At 40.6% G+C, this 19,185-nt stretch overlaps 1 protein-coding gene across 18 annotated transcripts in view; it reads right to left on the reverse strand.

Annotated features, from left to right (window-relative positions):
• The window catches only part of KALRN (kalirin RhoGEF kinase), a 521,871-nt gene that overhangs the window by 244,067 nt on the left and 258,619 nt on the right, over window positions 1–19,185 (reverse strand). The window contains exon 1 of one of the 18 annotated variants that reach the window (XM_065671411.1): window positions 13,794–13,850. The exons of 16 other annotated variants lie outside the window; for them this stretch is intronic. Coding sequence is in view for 1 of the 2 variants with exons in the window: in XM_065671402.1 (XP_065527474.1) it covers window positions 8,726–8,773 (48 nt within the window). In the remaining variant the exon portion in view is untranslated. Of the gene's footprint in view, window positions 1–8,725; window positions 8,774–13,793; window positions 13,851–19,185 lie in introns of those variants that run through there. One more of the 18 variants, XM_065671402.1, reaches the window with a different exon arrangement.

Consider the following 19,185-nt stretch of genomic DNA (forward strand, 5'->3'; position numbering starts at 1 on the left):
AGTCCCATAAGAAGTCCATGGGAAGGAATAAATGAGCTGCTCTGTTCACTTTAACAGTAGCTTGCATGGGGCTCCAGATAGTGTGCATGTGAGCCTAGGAGGTGAGAAGGCTTCTCCCTTTCTTTTCTGGATGGATACCCATAACTCTGTGTTTAATTCCCAGCTAGTAAAAGTTTATACAGCATCAGGCTCAAAGGCATTAAAAGTTTGCTAGTAACCTGTTAACAGTGGGATAACATAAACCAAATGCTCAAGAAACACATTTGATGTCAGCAACATTTATTGGTGGGAACGCTGCAGGTTACACGTAAGTGTTAAAAATAAGATGTTAATACCTCTTGTTTTTATTTCACCTAGTTTAAGATCAAAAGTGGTTGAAGCATTATTTTCTTTCTACCATGATGTGCATGTCCTGTCTCCTTATCTCCTCAGGGGCACAATTCCACACCCAGCAAAATAAGTATCAAACCAAGGTCACCAGGAAGATTAAATAAAACTCCAGTAAAATTACAGCAGGCTGACTGTGCTAGCTATTACAGTTATTATATGGCTGGATAGCCACAAGATTCAAAATGCTACCTGGAAGAACAGCCATAGCTGTCCCTGTTGAATGATCTGTGCAACTGCAAAAATAATAATAGTGGCAATTCAGACAGATTTCATCTGAATACAGCATCAGGAAACAGGTGCTTCCAAAGGCCACTCCACACTCCCCCTTCCTGATGATTGCACTCTTGCCTATGGGAACCCTAAGACCTATGGCACACCTAAATTGGCAAAATAAATACCGCCCAGGCAAGGGAGGAGGAAAACGTACTCCATTTGCAGGGAATGGTGATAGTTTGTATGGGACAAGGTAGGAAAACACAGGAAGAAAGAAGTGGAAGAACAATTTTAAAGGAAAAATGTTGAAGAAGCGATCACACAATAATTAAGCAAAGTTCTGGGATGATAATTGCTCTTCCTCTAGGCTAATTTGTATGATGGCAATATGGCAAGATGATTACATTAGTGAAGTTAAGGTCAAATTTTTTAATAGCTTAAAAAGTTAATTTGATTTTTAAATTAGGGAGAGGAAAAAAAAAAAGCAATGGGCACTATTTTAAAAGGGCAGATTTTTGCAATGTGGGTCTTTGAAAATGAAGCCACTTTCTGTAAATACCTTTCCTAATCAGCAAATGTGAAAACTAGGAAGCACTTCATAAATTTATCTGACTTTAAAATAAAATCTCCTTGGAAAACAACTCTTTCTCACCAAGTCCCCAAGCTCTGGTCCCATTTTACGTGAATACAAACCATGAAAGTAGTAATAAATGCATTACTTCAAGGAACTACACCCATTTTTGATGCTACTTGAAAAACTGCATTTTCACATCTTTTAAATCGTATTTCTTGTAGCAGCAGTGAATGAAGATGAAATGAGAATGCCTTGGATGAGAATCATAAAATCGTTTGGGTTGGAAAAGACCCTTAAGATCACCTAGTGAAACTATAAACCCAAGACTGCTAAGTCTACCACTAAACCAGGTCCCTAAGCACCACATAGAATCATAGAATAATTAGGGTTGGAAAGGACCTCGAGATCATCTAGTTCCAACCCCCCTGCCATGGGCAGGGACACCTCACACTAAACCATCTCATGCAAGGCTTCGTCCAACCTGGCCTTGAACACTGCCAGGGATGGAGCATTTACAACCTCCATGGGCAACCCATTCCAGTGTCTCACCACCCTAACAGGAAAGAACTTCCTCCATATATCCAATCTAAACTTCCCCTGTTTAAGTTTTAACCCATTACCCCTTGTCCTGTCACTACAGTCGCTGATGAAGAGTCCCTCCCCAGCATCCCTATAGGCCCCCTTCAGGTACTGGAAGGCTGCTATGAGGTCCCCACGCAGCCTTCTCTTCTCCAGCCTGAACAGCCACAACTTCCTCAGCCTGTCTTCATACGGGAGGTGCTCCAGTCCCCTGATCATCCTCGTGGCCCTCCTCTGATTTGTTCCAACAGTTCCATGTCCTCTTTATGTTGAGGACACCAGAACTGCACACAATACTCCAGGTGAGGTCTCACGAGAGCAGAGTAGAGGGGCAGGATCACCTCCTTCGACCTGCTGGTCATGCTCCTTTTGATGCAGCCCAGGATACGGTTGGCTTTCTGGGCTGCGAGTGCACACATCTCATGATCGCTGCATCCAAGGCTGCCCTGGAGTGTCACATTCTCAACAAGCCCTTCCCTGTTGGTGAGCACAAGGTCAAGCATGGCACCTCTCCTTGTTGGCTCCTCTATTACTTGCAGAAGGAAGTTGTCTTCAACATAATCGAGGAACCTCCTGGACTGCTTGTGCCGGGCAGTACGGTCATTCCAACAGATGTCAGGGTGGTTGAAATCCCCCATGAGGACAAGGGCCTGCGAGCGTGAGGCTGTTTCTATCTGTCTATAGAGCGCTTTATCCACAGATTCCTCTTGATCAGGCAGCCTGTAACAGATCCCCACAGTAATGTCTCCCACGGCTGTTTTCCCTTTAACCCTGACCCACAAACTCTCTTTTGACTGCTCACCTGCCCCCAGACAGAGTTCCACACTCTCCAGCCTATCCCTAACATAAAGGGCAACTCCCCCTCCCCGCCTGCCAGGCCTGTCCTTTCTAAAGAGCCTGTAACCTTCCATTCCAACACTCCAGTCATAGGAACCATCCCACCATGTTTATGTGATGCCTGTTACATCATACCCCCGTAGACGTGCACACATCTCTAATTCCTCTTGTTTGTTCCCCATCTACATGTCGTTTAAATACCTCCAGGTATGGTAACTCCACCACTTCCCTGGGCAGCCTGAACACAGAGGCTTGCCTAAATATACCAATCACTGAATCCTACATGAAGGAGATGAGAACTGTAAGCTGGTGATTAAACCATCATTACTATGATGAAGCATGTTGTGCTAGCAGTGACAGGGCACTCTGACTTTTGCATTTGACCCAGGCCGGTGCTGAACAGTTTCATTGCTCCTGAGCGAGATGACCCACTGAAGAACCTTGGCTGAGGGAATCATTAATCTTTGTTACTCTAAGACCCACTGTTGTTGCCATAGTGACTCTTAAAACTAGGTTCCTCTGAAAACTGAAAATAAATTATACTGTTTTACACTTTAAGCAGTTACGAGTCAGATCTTGATCGCAAACTAGTACAGATCTGGCATAACTCAAAGGGGTTAGATTAACTCTTTGGTAACTCCAGCAGAGTTGTAAGAAATTCCAGAGCAATTCCAGTGAAGCACACCCAATTTCTTCTGTTTTAAATGAGGCCCCATTTCAAATAGGTGCATAAGCATTGCTTAACTTCAAACACATGGATACAGCCTCCAAAGTCCGTTACGTTTATGCCAGTGAAAGGAAGCCAAACAGTATCAAGTTGCCACTATATGCACTTTATTGCTTGCTCTTGAGATACTATGGGCTAACTAGAGTTCTGGTGTGATACCAGGAATTCACGTGACACTTTAAAACTTGTGGGTTTGCAGTCTTATCACCATTTTCACAAGAATCAAACTGTATCTCTGCCTTTTCTGTAGCTGTTGTTATAGATGTCCATTATTTCCAAGGCCTTGCATGTCTGAAACTCTGTTCCACAAACTCTGCATTTGCCAACCATGCTTTTTGTAACCAAGAAGTGTAGTTAAAAGGTTCATGTTTCAGATCATGCTTTCACAGGTACTTCACATCCAAAACTTGTTTTAAATGTTTTGTTATACTGCACAGTAACAAAATCCAATCTTTTCTGTCAAAGCCCTTCAAAACTGTACAAGCCTAGTTAGTAATACTGCCTGAACTAGAATTTGCAAGTACAAGACACACAATTTTTAGCAGAAGATATCTCATTTCCTTACAATAGACAAACTAGCAGCTACACATCATGTATGCATTTATGAGCAACGTAACTCAAAGCAGGCACTCTCTTCTTGAGCGGTAAAAGGGCCTCTATGCCATAAAGAGAGCACATTTGCCAGAGAGGCGACAATCTCTGGGCGGAGGCAGCAGCCAGTTGGGGATCGTCAACTTCTATCCATTGGAATTACCTCTGCTGGGGCACATTGTTCTGTACAGGCTGCCATGGCCAGCCTCATCCCTGGCCAGCTACCAGGCCCTTCAGGAGAATTTGATGTCAGCGACAGCACCAGGGAAGACAAAACAAACACTGAGAATCAGAATGAAAACAAAGTTAAAGAGCCCCCCAAACCCACAACAACTCAAGGAGACTTACTAAATCTTAATCTTCTCTAACGAATAAAATACACACCAAGTCTGACTTAAATTAAAATGTAGTTCTTTGTTGCATTCCAAATCATTGCTGAAAATAGATTTCTTTTCCCTCCTATCCCTGGTCCTGTCACAGCAGGGTAATGTCAAATAAAGGTCTAGCTGAGAAAATACACCAAAATACAAAGGAACTTATCCTCTGGCTTTTCCTGCTATTATTAATGGTTTATAGTAGAAACCAAAACAAAACTCAACCATTCTTATTTGTGGTTTTTACCTCCTAATAAAAACTGAGCTCCCTTTTTCACTTCTTTCTTCATTAAAATTGTAAGTTGGGGGCACAGTACTTAAAAAAAAACCATTTTTTTAAGAAGGGGATCACACCTCATGTTTAAAGCACAAACATCACCTTTGGCTCCCATGAGATTATTTTTAATTTCAGAGACATCTATGCCTGATTCTAAAATTCACATCTTGTTCTCATCAAAATCCACAACAAAGTTTCAACTGACTTCAGTAAACATAGATCAAAGCCCCTGTGTGCATAAAGGTAATAAGCAGAGACTAGTTATGCATCCAGCAGAATCTGAGCCTCCAGATACATGCCTGAACACCATGTTCTAGTTCTCATTTAGCAACTTCTGAACAAATGTAGTTCATACCATAGCATGTTACAAGCTGCACAGGTACTTGCAGATAAGTGCACTCCCAATGTACAGATACAGCTCTGTTAATGCAGTGCAGTAGCAGTGTAAGGGAACTGTGTCTCACTCTGTTCACTCTCTTTGGTTAAGCATGTCAAATTATACAGACATTCTAAAAAATAAGCAAAAAGCAAGAAGGCCTTCATATCAAAAGCAGACTGGAATTCAAGTGATTTGGTTCAATGCCCAGCACTGCAGCTCAGCAAATGACTCAACTTCCCTGCCTCCATTCTCATCTCTAAAATGACATTAACCACACTTGCAGTCAAAACAAGCAAGGCTGACAAAGTGTTTGGAGTGAAAGCTGCCTTCAAGTTTTTGCAGCTTCTACCAGTATGTGGCTCCAAATCTGGGGACTCTAGGAATCTTTTCCCATCCAGGAACACACTAATATAATAAACATCATGGCAGCTGTACAAAAGTGAGCAGGCAACCCATTCAAAGGTGGGGCTTTAAAATTAGGTATAAGCTGCTCCAAATTCACAGGGTAAAAATGCCTAACTTCTGAGGATACAGCTATAAATCCTGAAATTCCATAGCTTGACCTGTCTGTGTGGCAAAGAGTAATTTTCAGAAAATAATATAGCCAGCCAACCGGGTTCTTCTGTATTTAATTCAGCTGAAATAGTCAATCATAAGAGTCACTTTCAAATTGGTTTGAGACCTAATCAGTGTATTCCACTATCACCAGGCAAACAATCTGAGGTTTCATGGATTTGTGGTTTGTTTTCTGTTGTTTTTTTTTTAAAGAAAAGGTGGAATTGAGTGAACAGAGCTACACTCATTAACAGTCTGAGGACTGGACAAGAAAGGCAGATTTTCATACTTCAATCTTTTCTCAAGGAAGATCTTCCTTAAAGTGCTACAACAGACAACCTTTCCTGCCATCAGTCAAAAATTTGTCACCTCCATTTTGCCTTTCCTTTTCACCACAATTCCTTTGTGTGGTATATATGGACTCAACTGTGCCTGGGTCTCTTTCAAAAGCCAGAGAACTAATGCAACTGCTATTAAATACGATTTTTTAATCACTCCCTGCTTTTCCTCTCTAATTGTAGTTATTCCAAATACTAGCAAATAATTAAAAGAGGTCTTTTCAAAAGAAAAAAGCACGTAGTCCTGTTTGCCCTTGGAGGGAAAAGTAACCTTTCAGACCTACCAGTATTTTGCTGTGTAGTACAACTAAATTAAAGAGGGGAATTAAATGCAGAGCCAATTACAACATTCAAAAAACTTTCTTTATTCCCTTGTCTACATTCAACCAAAAAAAGTCTCTATGAAATCAGATTCTAGGTGTTTTTATAAGCTTCCTGCACATTATGTGAAAGCTTCACCTCTGTACAATTTCTCATTTTAACGACAAAAATCTAACCTCTGTTGTTAAAAATACTGCTAGTTTACCAAAAGCAGAACATCCATGTTCTGTTCCTTTCAGTGGGGACAGCCTTGCAAAGCACAGCTGATAATAGTGAACACATCCGAGTAAATTACACAACTGCTGAAGACATGTGGGTCTACCAATTTAGAAGTGTGTCAGAAAAGTGCTGAATATGCAGAAATATAAGCACGTAGCCTTCTCAAGACTCCTCCCTGCTTCTAGCACCCACAGATATTCTACAAGCCCATCTGGAAATGGGACTGTAGCACTTTGTCCAGACAAGACAGTCCCTGCAATAGGATCCTTGCTCATCAACAGCTTCTGCAGTGGAAATCACTGCAGAGTAAAAGCTCCTCCTGGCTAACCCATTCTTAGCAGCTTCTTTTGCTGAAGCATGCAAAAACAGTTGTGAAAGGTCTCTAAAGTGAATGGTATGACTAAGCAAAGATATCCTAAATATCTTCCATAGCAATGGCCTGAGCACCAACAAGACTATTCTCAACTTTTCTAGCAGAATCTCAGAAGTCCATGATGACTTGCTGATTCAGGCCTTAACTTGAAGTAGCATTGCTCTTCCATTCCTCACCCCACTCCAAGAGCTTTCACATTACTGTAGACTGGCTGCTTACATCATGCAATGATGTGTGCACAGTCTACCACACAGCTGCTCCAGCTTAACTGCTTACCTTTTCACAGGCTTATATGGCAAAAATAACCCCGAATCTGCTTTCTGCAGATGGCTATTATGTACTTGTACAGTTCTTCACATCTATAAACATTTTACAATGGAGAATATGGTGTGTTCTGGCCCTATCCACCTTCACTCTTTGTAAAAAGCTAATCCCAGCCCTAGTAATTCGTGAGCTGCAAGATTTAGTCATGACTCTCTTGGGAACAGCATGTTCAATTCAGGGCTCTGGCAGAGCTGACTGGGTGTAGGCTGGGCATTTTGAGAGCAGTACTTGCCCATTTCCTCTGAGCACTGGCTGAGGTCACACAGCCCCAACCTGCTCCTTCACTAAATGTTGTCATCTAGGATGCAAGCTCACCAAAAGGAGTAGGAAAACACATGCTTCTCTTAGCCTGAGAAAGAACTTGTTCAACTAAACATCGCTTTCCTTTGGTAAAGTTCCCATTCATCAAACGTGTCCCACTTATCTTTCATTTTCTTGATTAAATATTTTACTTGATAAAATTTGGCAACTGCCTCTCCAATAACATTCCAAGTAAGAGAACAATAGACAGACAAATGAAGAACTAATGTTTCTTCCTTAATGACTGGATTGTTACTAATGTTCCCAGAATATTGTTTTTAAGGAAATAATGAAAAAAATATATCTTCAGGTTAAACCCTTGTTGTATTCTTTAAACGCTGAACTTCTTTTAGAGCAAGTTTCAAAGCCCTGTGTGGGCGGAGAAGCTATAAATAACCATATTCGTGCATGTTCCTTCTGTACAAGACACAGAAAATGTGCTCTCCATCAGCATAGAAAGATGCTGCTGTGCTCTTCATGAGGCTTTCCAAGGCTGGCAGGTAATTATTTCTTTTGCAGTTATGCTGCTGGTGTTGCTGTTTGTGTCTGTTGTCCAATGCTAAGGAATCACACTTGGCAACTAACTGTAGTGTGATGAATTAGCAATACAACTAATCAGATCTGTCACTCCTTTACCAAAAGTAATATTCATAAATACAGAAATATTTTCTTACTTAGGCCATATAGAAGACTCTGGTTGTTGTTGTCCACAGCACTAGTCAGAATAGCGATTTTGCTTCTTCTGAGGCTAATATATGCCTTCCCCAGGTCTCTACTTCTTGTCGCATATTCGTCCTTTCAGATCAGCTTTACAGGGCACAACTGTCGGATCAGTCAGGGCTGAGGCCGGCCCTAGTCTTAGGACTATCCCCCACAATCTGGGTGGTTTGCTGGGACATAATCAGAGCTTTCTGGAGGAACATTCCAGATCTCTCACAGCTCCAGGGAATAGGAAAAAATATCTGTTCCAGGCAGAGTGGGCAATGAACCAAAGGCAACCTGAAAAGCTCTTGATTTTTTGCTCAAGCAAACCTCCCTTTCATTTTCCTTTATGGTTGTTTCCCCCATTCCGTTTATGGTCTTGAGCTCCTAGGAAAAGAAATATCTGAACATACTCACTGTCTAGCTCAGCTTCTTCCTCTTGTGCAGTGAAGTAGAGGTTTTCTATATCTCTTCAGTACCACGAGGTGAAACAACATCCTAATTATTAGAAACCTCTTGCATGCTGAGTTAAGAATGCTCAGACTATGACATGACCATGTGTACCAGTTATTTGTTCAGGTTTTTTTTAATTCCTAAATTCCAATAATTCCTAAATTCTAGTAATTATTTAATATCTTATGTTTCCTCCTACCTCTAGTAACTGTTTTTCTTCTCTGGCATCACAGCAGAACAGCAGCATTTGCAGACCTGATAGTAAGTAGAGACAACTGCAGAACCCAGCTGATTTAGATTTCTGATTGAAAGCTCTGATTTAGACTTCCAAGGTGATCTCCAAGTGGTTGTTACTAATGACAGCTATCATCACAGCTAATTTTCATGTTCGTGAACACACCGCCCCAGTCCTGATTTTCATGTTTGTGAGGAAAAGTATTCTGACCCTATAGAGCCCTTTGTGTCTTGCAAAGTATTTTCCTTGAATATGTTTGCTTCATTTTTTTTCATCAGTGGGACTGCCCAAAATGTAAAAAGTCCCCAAGAAATACAGTGAGTACACAGGAGTAAAAGAAGGAGCTATGTGAACTCTTTAGAAAAGTACATTATCCTCAAATATGTAAACAGAGCAATCAGATTTAACTCTGCAAGTGACAGACGTGCCTACAGGCTTCAAGAAACAAAAGAAAACTAATGCAGAGTGGATAGAGATTCAGAAAAAAAAAAGGATGCTTCTTCATAATTCCAACCCCGATCTGCTTTGTGGCCCCTTTCAGTGCCTCAGCTTCCCTGTCTGTAAAACAAAGAGAGAAATCCACTGATAGAGTAATGTTAGACTAAGACAATTATATAATTTCTGCTACTATTAAATGTTCGGTTGTAGCCACCAAACATTCTGGGGGGAGAAAAAACCCAAATCCACAACAAACCCACAAATAGCAACAAATTAAAACCCTGAACACATTTACTATATGCGGGGGTTTTTTTTCAGCTCCAGCTGTAACCAGTGCAGAATTGTGATAGTGTAGGCAGAAATATAATAGTATAATGGCAAGTTAGGTAGGCACCTACCTTAGGAAATACACTTCTTGGCTACTCAGTAGGAAAAGAGCAACCCACCTGACTGGCTCCTAATTTCAGTGCTCCGGGTCACTGTCTGGAACTGCTGCCACTGTACTAACACAAGACTGCACTCATAATTTAGACATTACTGTCTATAATTTGATAGTGTCAACCTACCTAAACTGGTACTAGTTGAAACAACTAGTTGAAACAAGGCAATTAACAGTTAGAAAAGACTGATAAAGCAAGGATGAGCTTTACAACAGAGTACTCTAATAGAAGTACTATGCTCCAGGTCCCTATAGACACTCCCTACTGAGCTAAAGTTCTCCGCTTTACCACAGAGAAAACTGCTGATTGACCAGGATATAAAATAAAGCACTGCTTAAGGTTACTGGTGGGAGCAGTGATTTAGTCATCTTGGTTTAACAAGGCTTAAAATCACAGCACACAGCAAAGACAGGTTTAATAAGAGAACAAATTCCATCTGGGAAAAATGGGGTTTGGTATATAATCTTATTTCAGTAATAGGGAAACTTCAGAATGGCACGATGCTGCGGTAGTCTTAAACATCCCTGCCAGGTCAGAACTTTTGGGGCTTAGCATTATGCCAACATAGAACTACAGAATCAAAGAATATAGGGCTGAAAGGACTTTAAGATCATCTAGTTCCAGCCACCCTGCCATGGGCAGGGACACCTGACACCATGCCACCCAAGGCTCTGTCCAACCTGGCTGTGAACAGTGCCAGAGATGGAGCACTTACCACTTCTTTGGGCAGCCTGTTCCACTGCCTCACCCCCCCCCCAGTAAAGAACTTCCTTTTATCTAACCCTAAACTTCCCCTGTTTAAGTTTGAACCCGTTATCCCTTGTCCTATCACTACAGTCCTGACAAAGAGTCCCTCCCCAGCATCCTTGTAGGCCCCCTTCAGATACTGGAAGGCTGCTATGAGGTCTCCATGCAGCCTTCTCTTCTCCAGGCTGAACAGCCCCAACTTTCTTAGCTGGGAAAACAAGTTTTCTCATACATGGGGCTCTGATCTAATTTGAGACTAGAGGCAAGACATGAAAGTGCAAACCATGTGGGGAAGGAGAAATAGGAAAACAAGGATGAAACAAATGCCCTGAATGCCAAGAGTGGCTATTCTCCATCAGGGACTTTTCTAGGAGCTCTTCTTTGCCTTTTAAATAAATAGCCTGATGTCTCCAATATTTTCTCTCCCAGTTTAAGATATTCTTCTGTGTCAGGCTGTGAACAGGGAGAAAGGAATGCAGGTGCAAAGCTGTGTTTGACCTCCTGGCAGGGCTCCTCTGCCACTGGTTACAGCTCAGGTATTCAGACCTGCACCACAGCATTTCTCCTGCTGTAGGGCCACTGCAACATCTCTTCTGCTTGCACTGCCTGTCTGTCAATCACTGCTCAGGTAAACCAGCACGTTTGACACATGGTGTCCCAGGGCAGAGAAGTCACATCTCAGGACTGCAAACAAGGAAACGGCTAAGTTACTGTGGTGTGTGAGAAGCTTCACATATAGCACACAGACCCCATGCTAAGCTGGGCACTCAGTACGTGAGATGCAGCCGAGCTGAAATAAAAAGCCCAGGATGTTTGCATCACTCTGTACTCTACCCATATCTGTATGGCTGATTTCTTCTGCATGTTGTAGCAGAAATGGATCCTGTGAGGGTCAATGGCCTTACAGACTCACCAAAGGAGGTCACAGATAACGGCAGTGGGAATCTGTTTGTGGGGAAGCAAACAAATGGATGCCGAGTCCCCTGGCAGGCTGGTAATGCAGTGATAAACTAGGACAGATGTGCAAGCAAGCAGGACAAGACTTATGAAAAGCCCTTTTGAGCTGTTCAAGAGAGAAGAGGTACCTAAACACTCCAGGTGTGAGAGTCATGGGCAGAATAAGGGGCAGAAGTGATTTTGGACTTCTTCTAAGAGCACCTTCCATTTCCCAAAACCTCAAGTTTTCTGTGAAAAACTGCTTTCTTTCTTATGTTTTTTCCTAGCTTGGTGGCTCCCAGAATATGGCATCCCCTCTTCCTGAACTTTCTTCTGTTCTGGTTTCCTGACACCTCACACACACTGAAAACCTGAGGAGGTAAGCAAGCAGAAACAATACCCCAAAATGCATTCTGATTGTTTAAAGTTACTTTTTGCTGGAGGGGAAAGAAAAAAAATGATTTTGTGGTTCCCCTCCAACTTTTCCTCCTTATTTGGGAAGGGAACTGTCTCAAGGTCAGAGCATGTGGTACATTGCTGAAGCCAAAAATAAAAGGCATTTTCTCCATCTCTCAACACATGTCTCATCCAAAAAAAAAAAATCTAAAAGGCAGGAAAGAAACAAGTAAAGAAGTATCCAAACAAAGGGAGGGGAAAGGTAAAAGACCAATGGGCAGGCTTCGAATATGTTTGTTTTGCATGTTTCCACATTTGAAAGACATTTTTGTTAAAAACGAACCATAGCATAACATAAAAGAAAGTTTATAGCTGTAATAGTATACAGGAGTTTGAGCCAACCAGCGCTGTCTAAATGTGCCCGAAGGGTCACCCCAGCCTAGGCAACAGCTTCTAGAAGTACAATCCAAAGATTACAACTTCAAAAAACAAGCAAGAAACTTTGTGTAAGAGTTCCCTATGAGGAATATGAAACAAAAGAAGTTCCTTAAAAGTCTCCTGTGGGCTAAACCACTGTGTTTAGTCCCATATAACGTGCAACTTCTCTTCCAAGGACAGAAACCCTAGAACTCTCCAGTCAAGTTGGTTAGGTAAGGCAGCTACTGAAACAAGGCACAGCCAACAGGAGAAGCTAATAGAGCAAAGAACTGCTGCAGAGCACAGCCATATGGGGCAAAGCCAGAAAAAGTAGTCTGTGGCATGGAGTAAGGTAGAGCTGCTAGAAGGAGGAAAAATTGTTAGTGGAAATGACTAGCATGGAGAGTTGAAGCTACCAGAAACAGGTCATGATGCCAGATCAGCTCAACATAACTTGGGCCTTGCTACCCAGCAAGACACAATAATCTCAACTCATGAGTACAATTCATTACCAGAGGGGGAAAGTGACCAGCTGGCTGAGCAGCTGCTCTGTGGAGGAAAACACAGTGAAATTCCTATAGTTATGCTATAGGAACTAGCTATCATTATCCTCTTTGTTGTCTGCTTAGGTTTTTTCTCACTTCAATGAAAATACCTTTTGTTTGCCATCATGCAAAAACAATACAGATTGAGCACTCCATGTGACAGGCAGGATCATGAAAAAGCTGGGAGGCCATGTGAGAAGATAATTGGCAGGAAAGACCAAGAGAAACAAATGGGCTAGAAAAGAATGACTACTTTGGACTCCTAAACCAATGCCTAAAATAGCATATTTATTTCTCAGCATAACAGACTTACTTAATTCTTAGATAGTCCCAATAGATCCTGTAACACTTTTTCATAAGGGGTAAAACTGGAGTACCAACAACTGAGCAGGAGTTTGTGAATGACATCCTGACATGAAGAGTTCTAGTCAAGAAGCTTTCAGTGACCTTTTGCAATTCACTCAAAATCAGCCTTTTAGAAAAACCCATAATCCTGAGGTGAAAGAAACCATAATAAAAGCAAGAGGTACTACGTATTGTTACTTCTTAAAGATACAGGGGAGAAAGTCTTCTGGCAGTCTAGTCTACATTTATTCAAAGACCTTATTTTTCTCCATATCCTTGGTGATGATTATCCAATCTAGTAATTGCTTTCAAAAAGTATATGTATTTCTGGAGAAAACTCTACTTTATTTCTCCTCCTGCACCACTTGCAGCCCTACTATTTTTGTAGAGGTAATCAGTAACAGACACGTCTGATTCTTTCTCCTCCTTTGCTATGACAATGAGAGCCAATGATGCCTTTTCAGAAACAATAAACTACACATCATATTTTCAGGGACATTGACATGCAGACAATCCTGGGATTGAAATACACAATGAGGATATGATATACAAGGAAGATGATTCTGCCTCAGTGTAACAGCAAATTTTAGCAGGCCCCCTAGGACTGACCTGCAGTTTGCTACAAAGCAAATCCTTGATCAGAAAGGCACTGAGTGGCCTTGCATGATGGCTAGAAGTGCTCTGAACCACACAGGATTGGGTTTTTGCATCTTAATACATCTCACCCAAAAATAGTAATAAAATGAAGGTCTTATCTGAAAAGCCTACCTTTTTATTTCCTTGACAGTCAACAGTAAGAGTGGGAAGTAGCCAGGGTACAGTTGAGATCCTAGGCAGAGTCATTCTCTGAAGATGCCAGTGTCTTTTCATTGACTATAAAAGGAATCTACTAATTAGGCTTCTGACTTGGATGATTCAGTTACACTCCTAAAGACACGCAGGATAAATCCAGACCATGGACAGTTGCATCTGCCTATAGAGAACTATCTCTATATCACTTTCCTCATTTCTTCATACTTTGAATTATGTCTATTATGTTTATTTCATCCACTATGAGGTAGATTCAAAACCTCAACAAGTCACTAGGATTTCAGAAAGTTTTCAGAAGGCTTTCTTAGAGATTCCTAAACTCTCAGTAAGAATCCAAACATTTGCAGTTCAAGACATAGCAAAACAGACCATCTGAAAGGACCAGGCCTTGAACCTTGAAGGACAGACAGTGCTCTAAACAAGAAAAACACTTTTTGGGGCACAAAGGATTTTGGTTTTCTTTTTTTTTTCAGTTCCTCTTCTCCCTTCAGTAGGTTCAGAGATCAAGCTGGCTGGTTCAGATTTCTTCAGATCCTATTTCCCAAGACAGCTGCGTAGCTCATCAAAGTGTTCTCACACTGCTTGTACATCAATGCTAAGTAAACTTTAGTTGGTAACTGAAGCTGGCCCCTGAAGTTTGATATCCCTAGCACTACTGGTCTGTGTCTAAATTAAAACATGATCATTATTATTTTTTAATCAGTGACATTAAAAGCACAAAGAACAATTGTCTGCTTGGTTTAATTATTATATAAAGGAAGAAAGACACAAAGGTTTGCAGATAATTTCAAGTTACACATTCAATCAAATTATGACGAGGATAGAGTATTGTTTAACAGCAACCCTTAAGAAATTTCCAGAATAAATATCATTAAATGAAAATGTAGTAATTTAAACCTATAGTTCTTTGTGAAGAGTTTTGCCACAAAAAGTACGAGCTAGTATCAATCTATATTTAAAGAGAATTGTCAGAAGCTCAGAGCACAGCTCCTTCTCTCTGACGAGTTTGAAGTATTTACAGCAATTAGCTTCTTAGGCTGATAGCCTGAGATATCTCTGAGATGTTCTCATACCATACACTGATCACTGGTTACAGGGTGCAAATGTGACTGCCTGGACAGAAACACAGAGCCTAGCTCTACACCAGCAGCAATTGTCTGAACATGCTCAAATATCAGTGCTAGCACTCCTCACTTGGGAAGCATATCTTAATGTAGCCCTTTGAAGGGCAGATTTCTATGCCAGAGTCACTGGTAAAGAGGAAAAATGCATGTTACTTCTTTCATTTTTTTCCAAGAGCCCTGTCCTGTTTGGGTTGGACAACCCTGAGCACACTGTCTATAAATGCCCCATGTCTTTGAAAGCTAAAGAAACTAGAGAAACATCCGTATGAAATCATCAGAAACTGAAAAAATATGTGGGCAATATTCTCCTTCCTAGTATGGCTGCCTTGTGCAGCAAATTAACACAATCTGGTCATTGAGTAATAGGGATTGTATAGCTGTGCAGAGTGCTCTTACTTCTTATTGTACTGCCCTCTCTGCTGCCACCAGCACTTAGAGACACATATGTAGAAAGAAGAAATCATCTGCAACTCCTGCACAATCCCATGCCACTGCGGGTTCAAATTAAGGAATTAAGTCATTTTTTAACAGTTCAAAATAAGCAACTAACTTGCTCAGCAACTCCTGTGTTATTTAAATAGCCATGTCATTATTAACTTATTTCATAATATCTGCAGGATACTAATCAGCATATATATACCACCACTTCACTTTCAAACCAGTGTTCAGTGCCGGTTACTTCTTAGTCCACTTCAGAATATGAGTGGGGATACAAATCTCTTCATGGCTAAGACTTGCACTCACATTGCCTGAAAACATGCCAGTTTCTTTGGCAGGACTAAAAGGAATGGAATGAAAATTGCTCTAAAGAAGCAGTTGCCAAGATGTTTTATTGCATGGTCTGTGATGAGGAGTGGATGGAAACAAACATTTTTTTTTTTCTTACTCCAAACATATGATCCTTTACTTCATAAATAATAAAGCAGACAAGCAGTAAATAAGAGGCTATTAGAGACATAACATGGGTTTGGATGTGTACATATTATTAAATTAGTCCTTTAGAGCTATGCAGGTAAAAGTTGTATGGTGATCTATCAGAATTGTGTGGTGAGATATTTGTATCAGATAATAAACCAGGTGGGGACACTGGCCTCACCAATTACTGGAAGGGCAGGGTTAGTGAAAATAGAGGTATTTATCTTTCAATCACAGATAACAAGAGGTTGTTTCTCTCCTTTTATATCCCACTGGGAGAAGGTTGCCAAGTAGTGTTACCAGTATTGCCTCCCGAATTCCTTTTTCATTATTTTTAGGGACAAGACAACCATAGTTAGAACCTCTACCCACTGTCTAGTAATATTTCAATCTTACGGCTTAAGGTGACATATACCTTCTAAGCTCAGAAAAAGTACAGCAGTAATATTTTGAAAATGTAAACATGTAAGTGACAAACATTAAGTGCATCTCATTACTTGGTACATTTACCAAAGGGGCTGTGACAATTCTCTAGGATGCTTTGAATTGTAATGTTTTAATTAATGGTTTGTCAGTGGTAGGTATTTACAGGCTAAATCTGCTTAGATGTAACACAGACCATGTGGCGTACTTTTGCAGGGTGTTGTGGCTGAAGTCATATGGTAGTAAATATAATCTTGACTTGATTATGATGTTCTTTCTTCTTAGCAATTGTTTACAAATAAATATCTTGTTTTACAAGACCCAGTGAAGGTATTATTGTAAACAAAGCATAAAAAGTGATATATAGCCTTGTTTCTTCTGTCTTTGAAACAAACTATGGTAAGTTGGAAAACTAGAGAATGTTGAAGAACTCTTCATTGCTTGAAGTGATCAAAAGAACTGAGCGTCTGCATGCATATGGGGGTGTGTGTACAGACCTAATCCTCTTGTGCGAGAGCTAAATGAATCATGAACTGCCTCAAATATCCTACCATTTTTCTACAAATGGACTTACGTGGATCACATGCATCACATGAAGTGTTCTCAGAGAGTGTATGGAGACAGACAGATGTTGGCAGGACATTTTTCCATATAAGCGATGTCAGTATCATGCCCTAATCTGTTTTTTTGGCCATTAAAAGCCAGACACAGTACGTGTTAAAGTGTTTGGTTATGAAGAGAGACAGCCTTTCCTCTGCAATACTTTGCAGTTTCCCACAACAATGGCAGCTGGTAAATGTAATGATATCAGTATGCCTGCATGGCCTTTTTATGTATCACCAGAAGCAGATAACTGCACAAGGAAACCAGAGCTATGTCCATTAATGTACCTGGGCATGAAGCCAACAGAACACAATCCACAACTTCAGAAAAATCCAGGTGAATCTGACACTGGTCTAGCTTGACCTTTTCAATAACCAAGAGGATTTGAAAAATCATTTCAGCTGGAATGGCAACAGTCCCAGCCTTCTTAGTACATACCCTCTTCCCAGTAAGCGTTTGTTAGTGTCATCTAGCTGTTTACAACTGGTCTTCATCTGACATGATGAGCCTGTTCCATTTTGCCACACAGAACCATCACAGCTAACTCAAGGCTTTGTACGTAGTCAAGAAACTTCTATCATATTCATCTATTTTCAAGCTTTCCCTTTAGAGGCAGCCATCACAACCAGAGTGAAGTAAGAAGGAAGCAGCACCAGCAGTGACCTCGAAAGAATCATATGCATCTGTGGAGAAAATGGCTGTCTGTGCCTGGCTAAGCGTTTGTGTGTATGTATGGAGATGACGGAAAGACAGAATTCCTGTGAGAAGGAATGAAGCTTGCAGAATAAGAATAGCAGTTTGACTGTTCTGCACGAAAGTGCTTTAGAATACAAAGTTCAAGGCTTGTACAGACCATTTCAATAATGCATTGATGGGTCTCTATTTTCCTTCTGCTTTAATAGGTACACTTCAGGCTTTACAGCTTTACTTGAACGCATTTATGAAGTGAAAGAATTCAGACAAAATTCTTGCCTATATGAAACAAAGGAGATGGGAGAGGCAATGGGGTTAAGAATGGCATTATAAAATTACTTTAGCTATTTCTAAGGCTGCTTGGTAACATCCGTGCATGGTACAATCCTTATGCTACCTTTCCTGTTTCAGTGTTGCTGTTCAAGGGGGCAAAAAAACTGTATCAGAGTGGAGAGATGCATGCAGAGGCATGAGTAAGACCATGGTATAAAGCAGAATGCAACAGTGGAAAGCCGTGGAAATTCGAGACAACATGAGAACAATTTCAGATCTCCCCAGAAATGGAAATGGTGTTATTTTGCTGCTAAATAGTCTGCAGAAAGGGAAGACCCAGAGCAGAGAGGGGCAGAAAGGAAAAGCTACCAAAAACGGGCTGAAGCATTTGCAGCAATGACAGAATATCTGTATGAATGTCAAAGGGATTTTTTTTCCTCTCCTGTAGGACAGAATGTCAGTATCTCCTCCCTCAGCTGTATTCTAAAACGATCTAACAATGCACCTCTTCCCTATTTGGAATGACAGAGAGCTTCTAAAAAATAAATGAAGCAATGAAGTATTGTACACACTTGGTAACCCAATATTTTAATAATGATCCTAAATATTTCTGGTGTTAAGAGTTCCTTATCAGTTCCTGCCTGAGTAGAGCCTTCTAACAGCTCACAAATTGTCTTAACTGCTATCCCTTTTGTGTGAGTGGTGCTCCATTTCCTGTGAAGGCTGCAAATGCAGTGTCACACAATTTATTTTCTTTCCTTCTTTAAAATGCTACAAATTCATAACTCATTTTCCTTAGCACATCATTATTTACCTTGGTTCACATGTGCAAATTGATATAATTGTATGAATACATAGATGTAACAGCAAATAATCTTGTAAAATGTCTAATGGTGTGAGGTAATGATTACTTTTAATGATGTTTTATAGCAAAACATTTCTTACACTGACATTGTAACTTAGAAATCCACAGTGTTTAAACTTGGTTTTTTTTTCCTACTGCACAACTTACATTTTGGTTATGACAGGGATGCCTGATTTTCTATCTCAGAATAAAAAAATACTTTTATTTCTTTTAATCCATCATTTTTAATGTTTTCAGGTTTTGTGCAGTTCAAACCCAGCTAGAATAGAAGTTATTTCCTTGACAGTGTGAAACTATATGAGAACACAGCCCTGACCTGCAAGTAATGCATACAGCATGTAGTCGCACCTTGCAAATGGTGCAAAATACATCAGGAATTATATGAATTAGCCCTGCTCAATACAGTTTAACCCTTAAATCCATTCATAAGGCATAAAACTGGTCTACTGAAGAG

Source organism: Lathamus discolor, chromosome 3 (genome assembly GCF_037157495.1).
Source record: "Lathamus discolor isolate bLatDis1 chromosome 3, bLatDis1.hap1, whole genome shotgun sequence".
Lineage (NCBI taxonomy): Eukaryota > Metazoa > Chordata > Aves > Psittaciformes > Psittacidae > Lathamus > Lathamus discolor.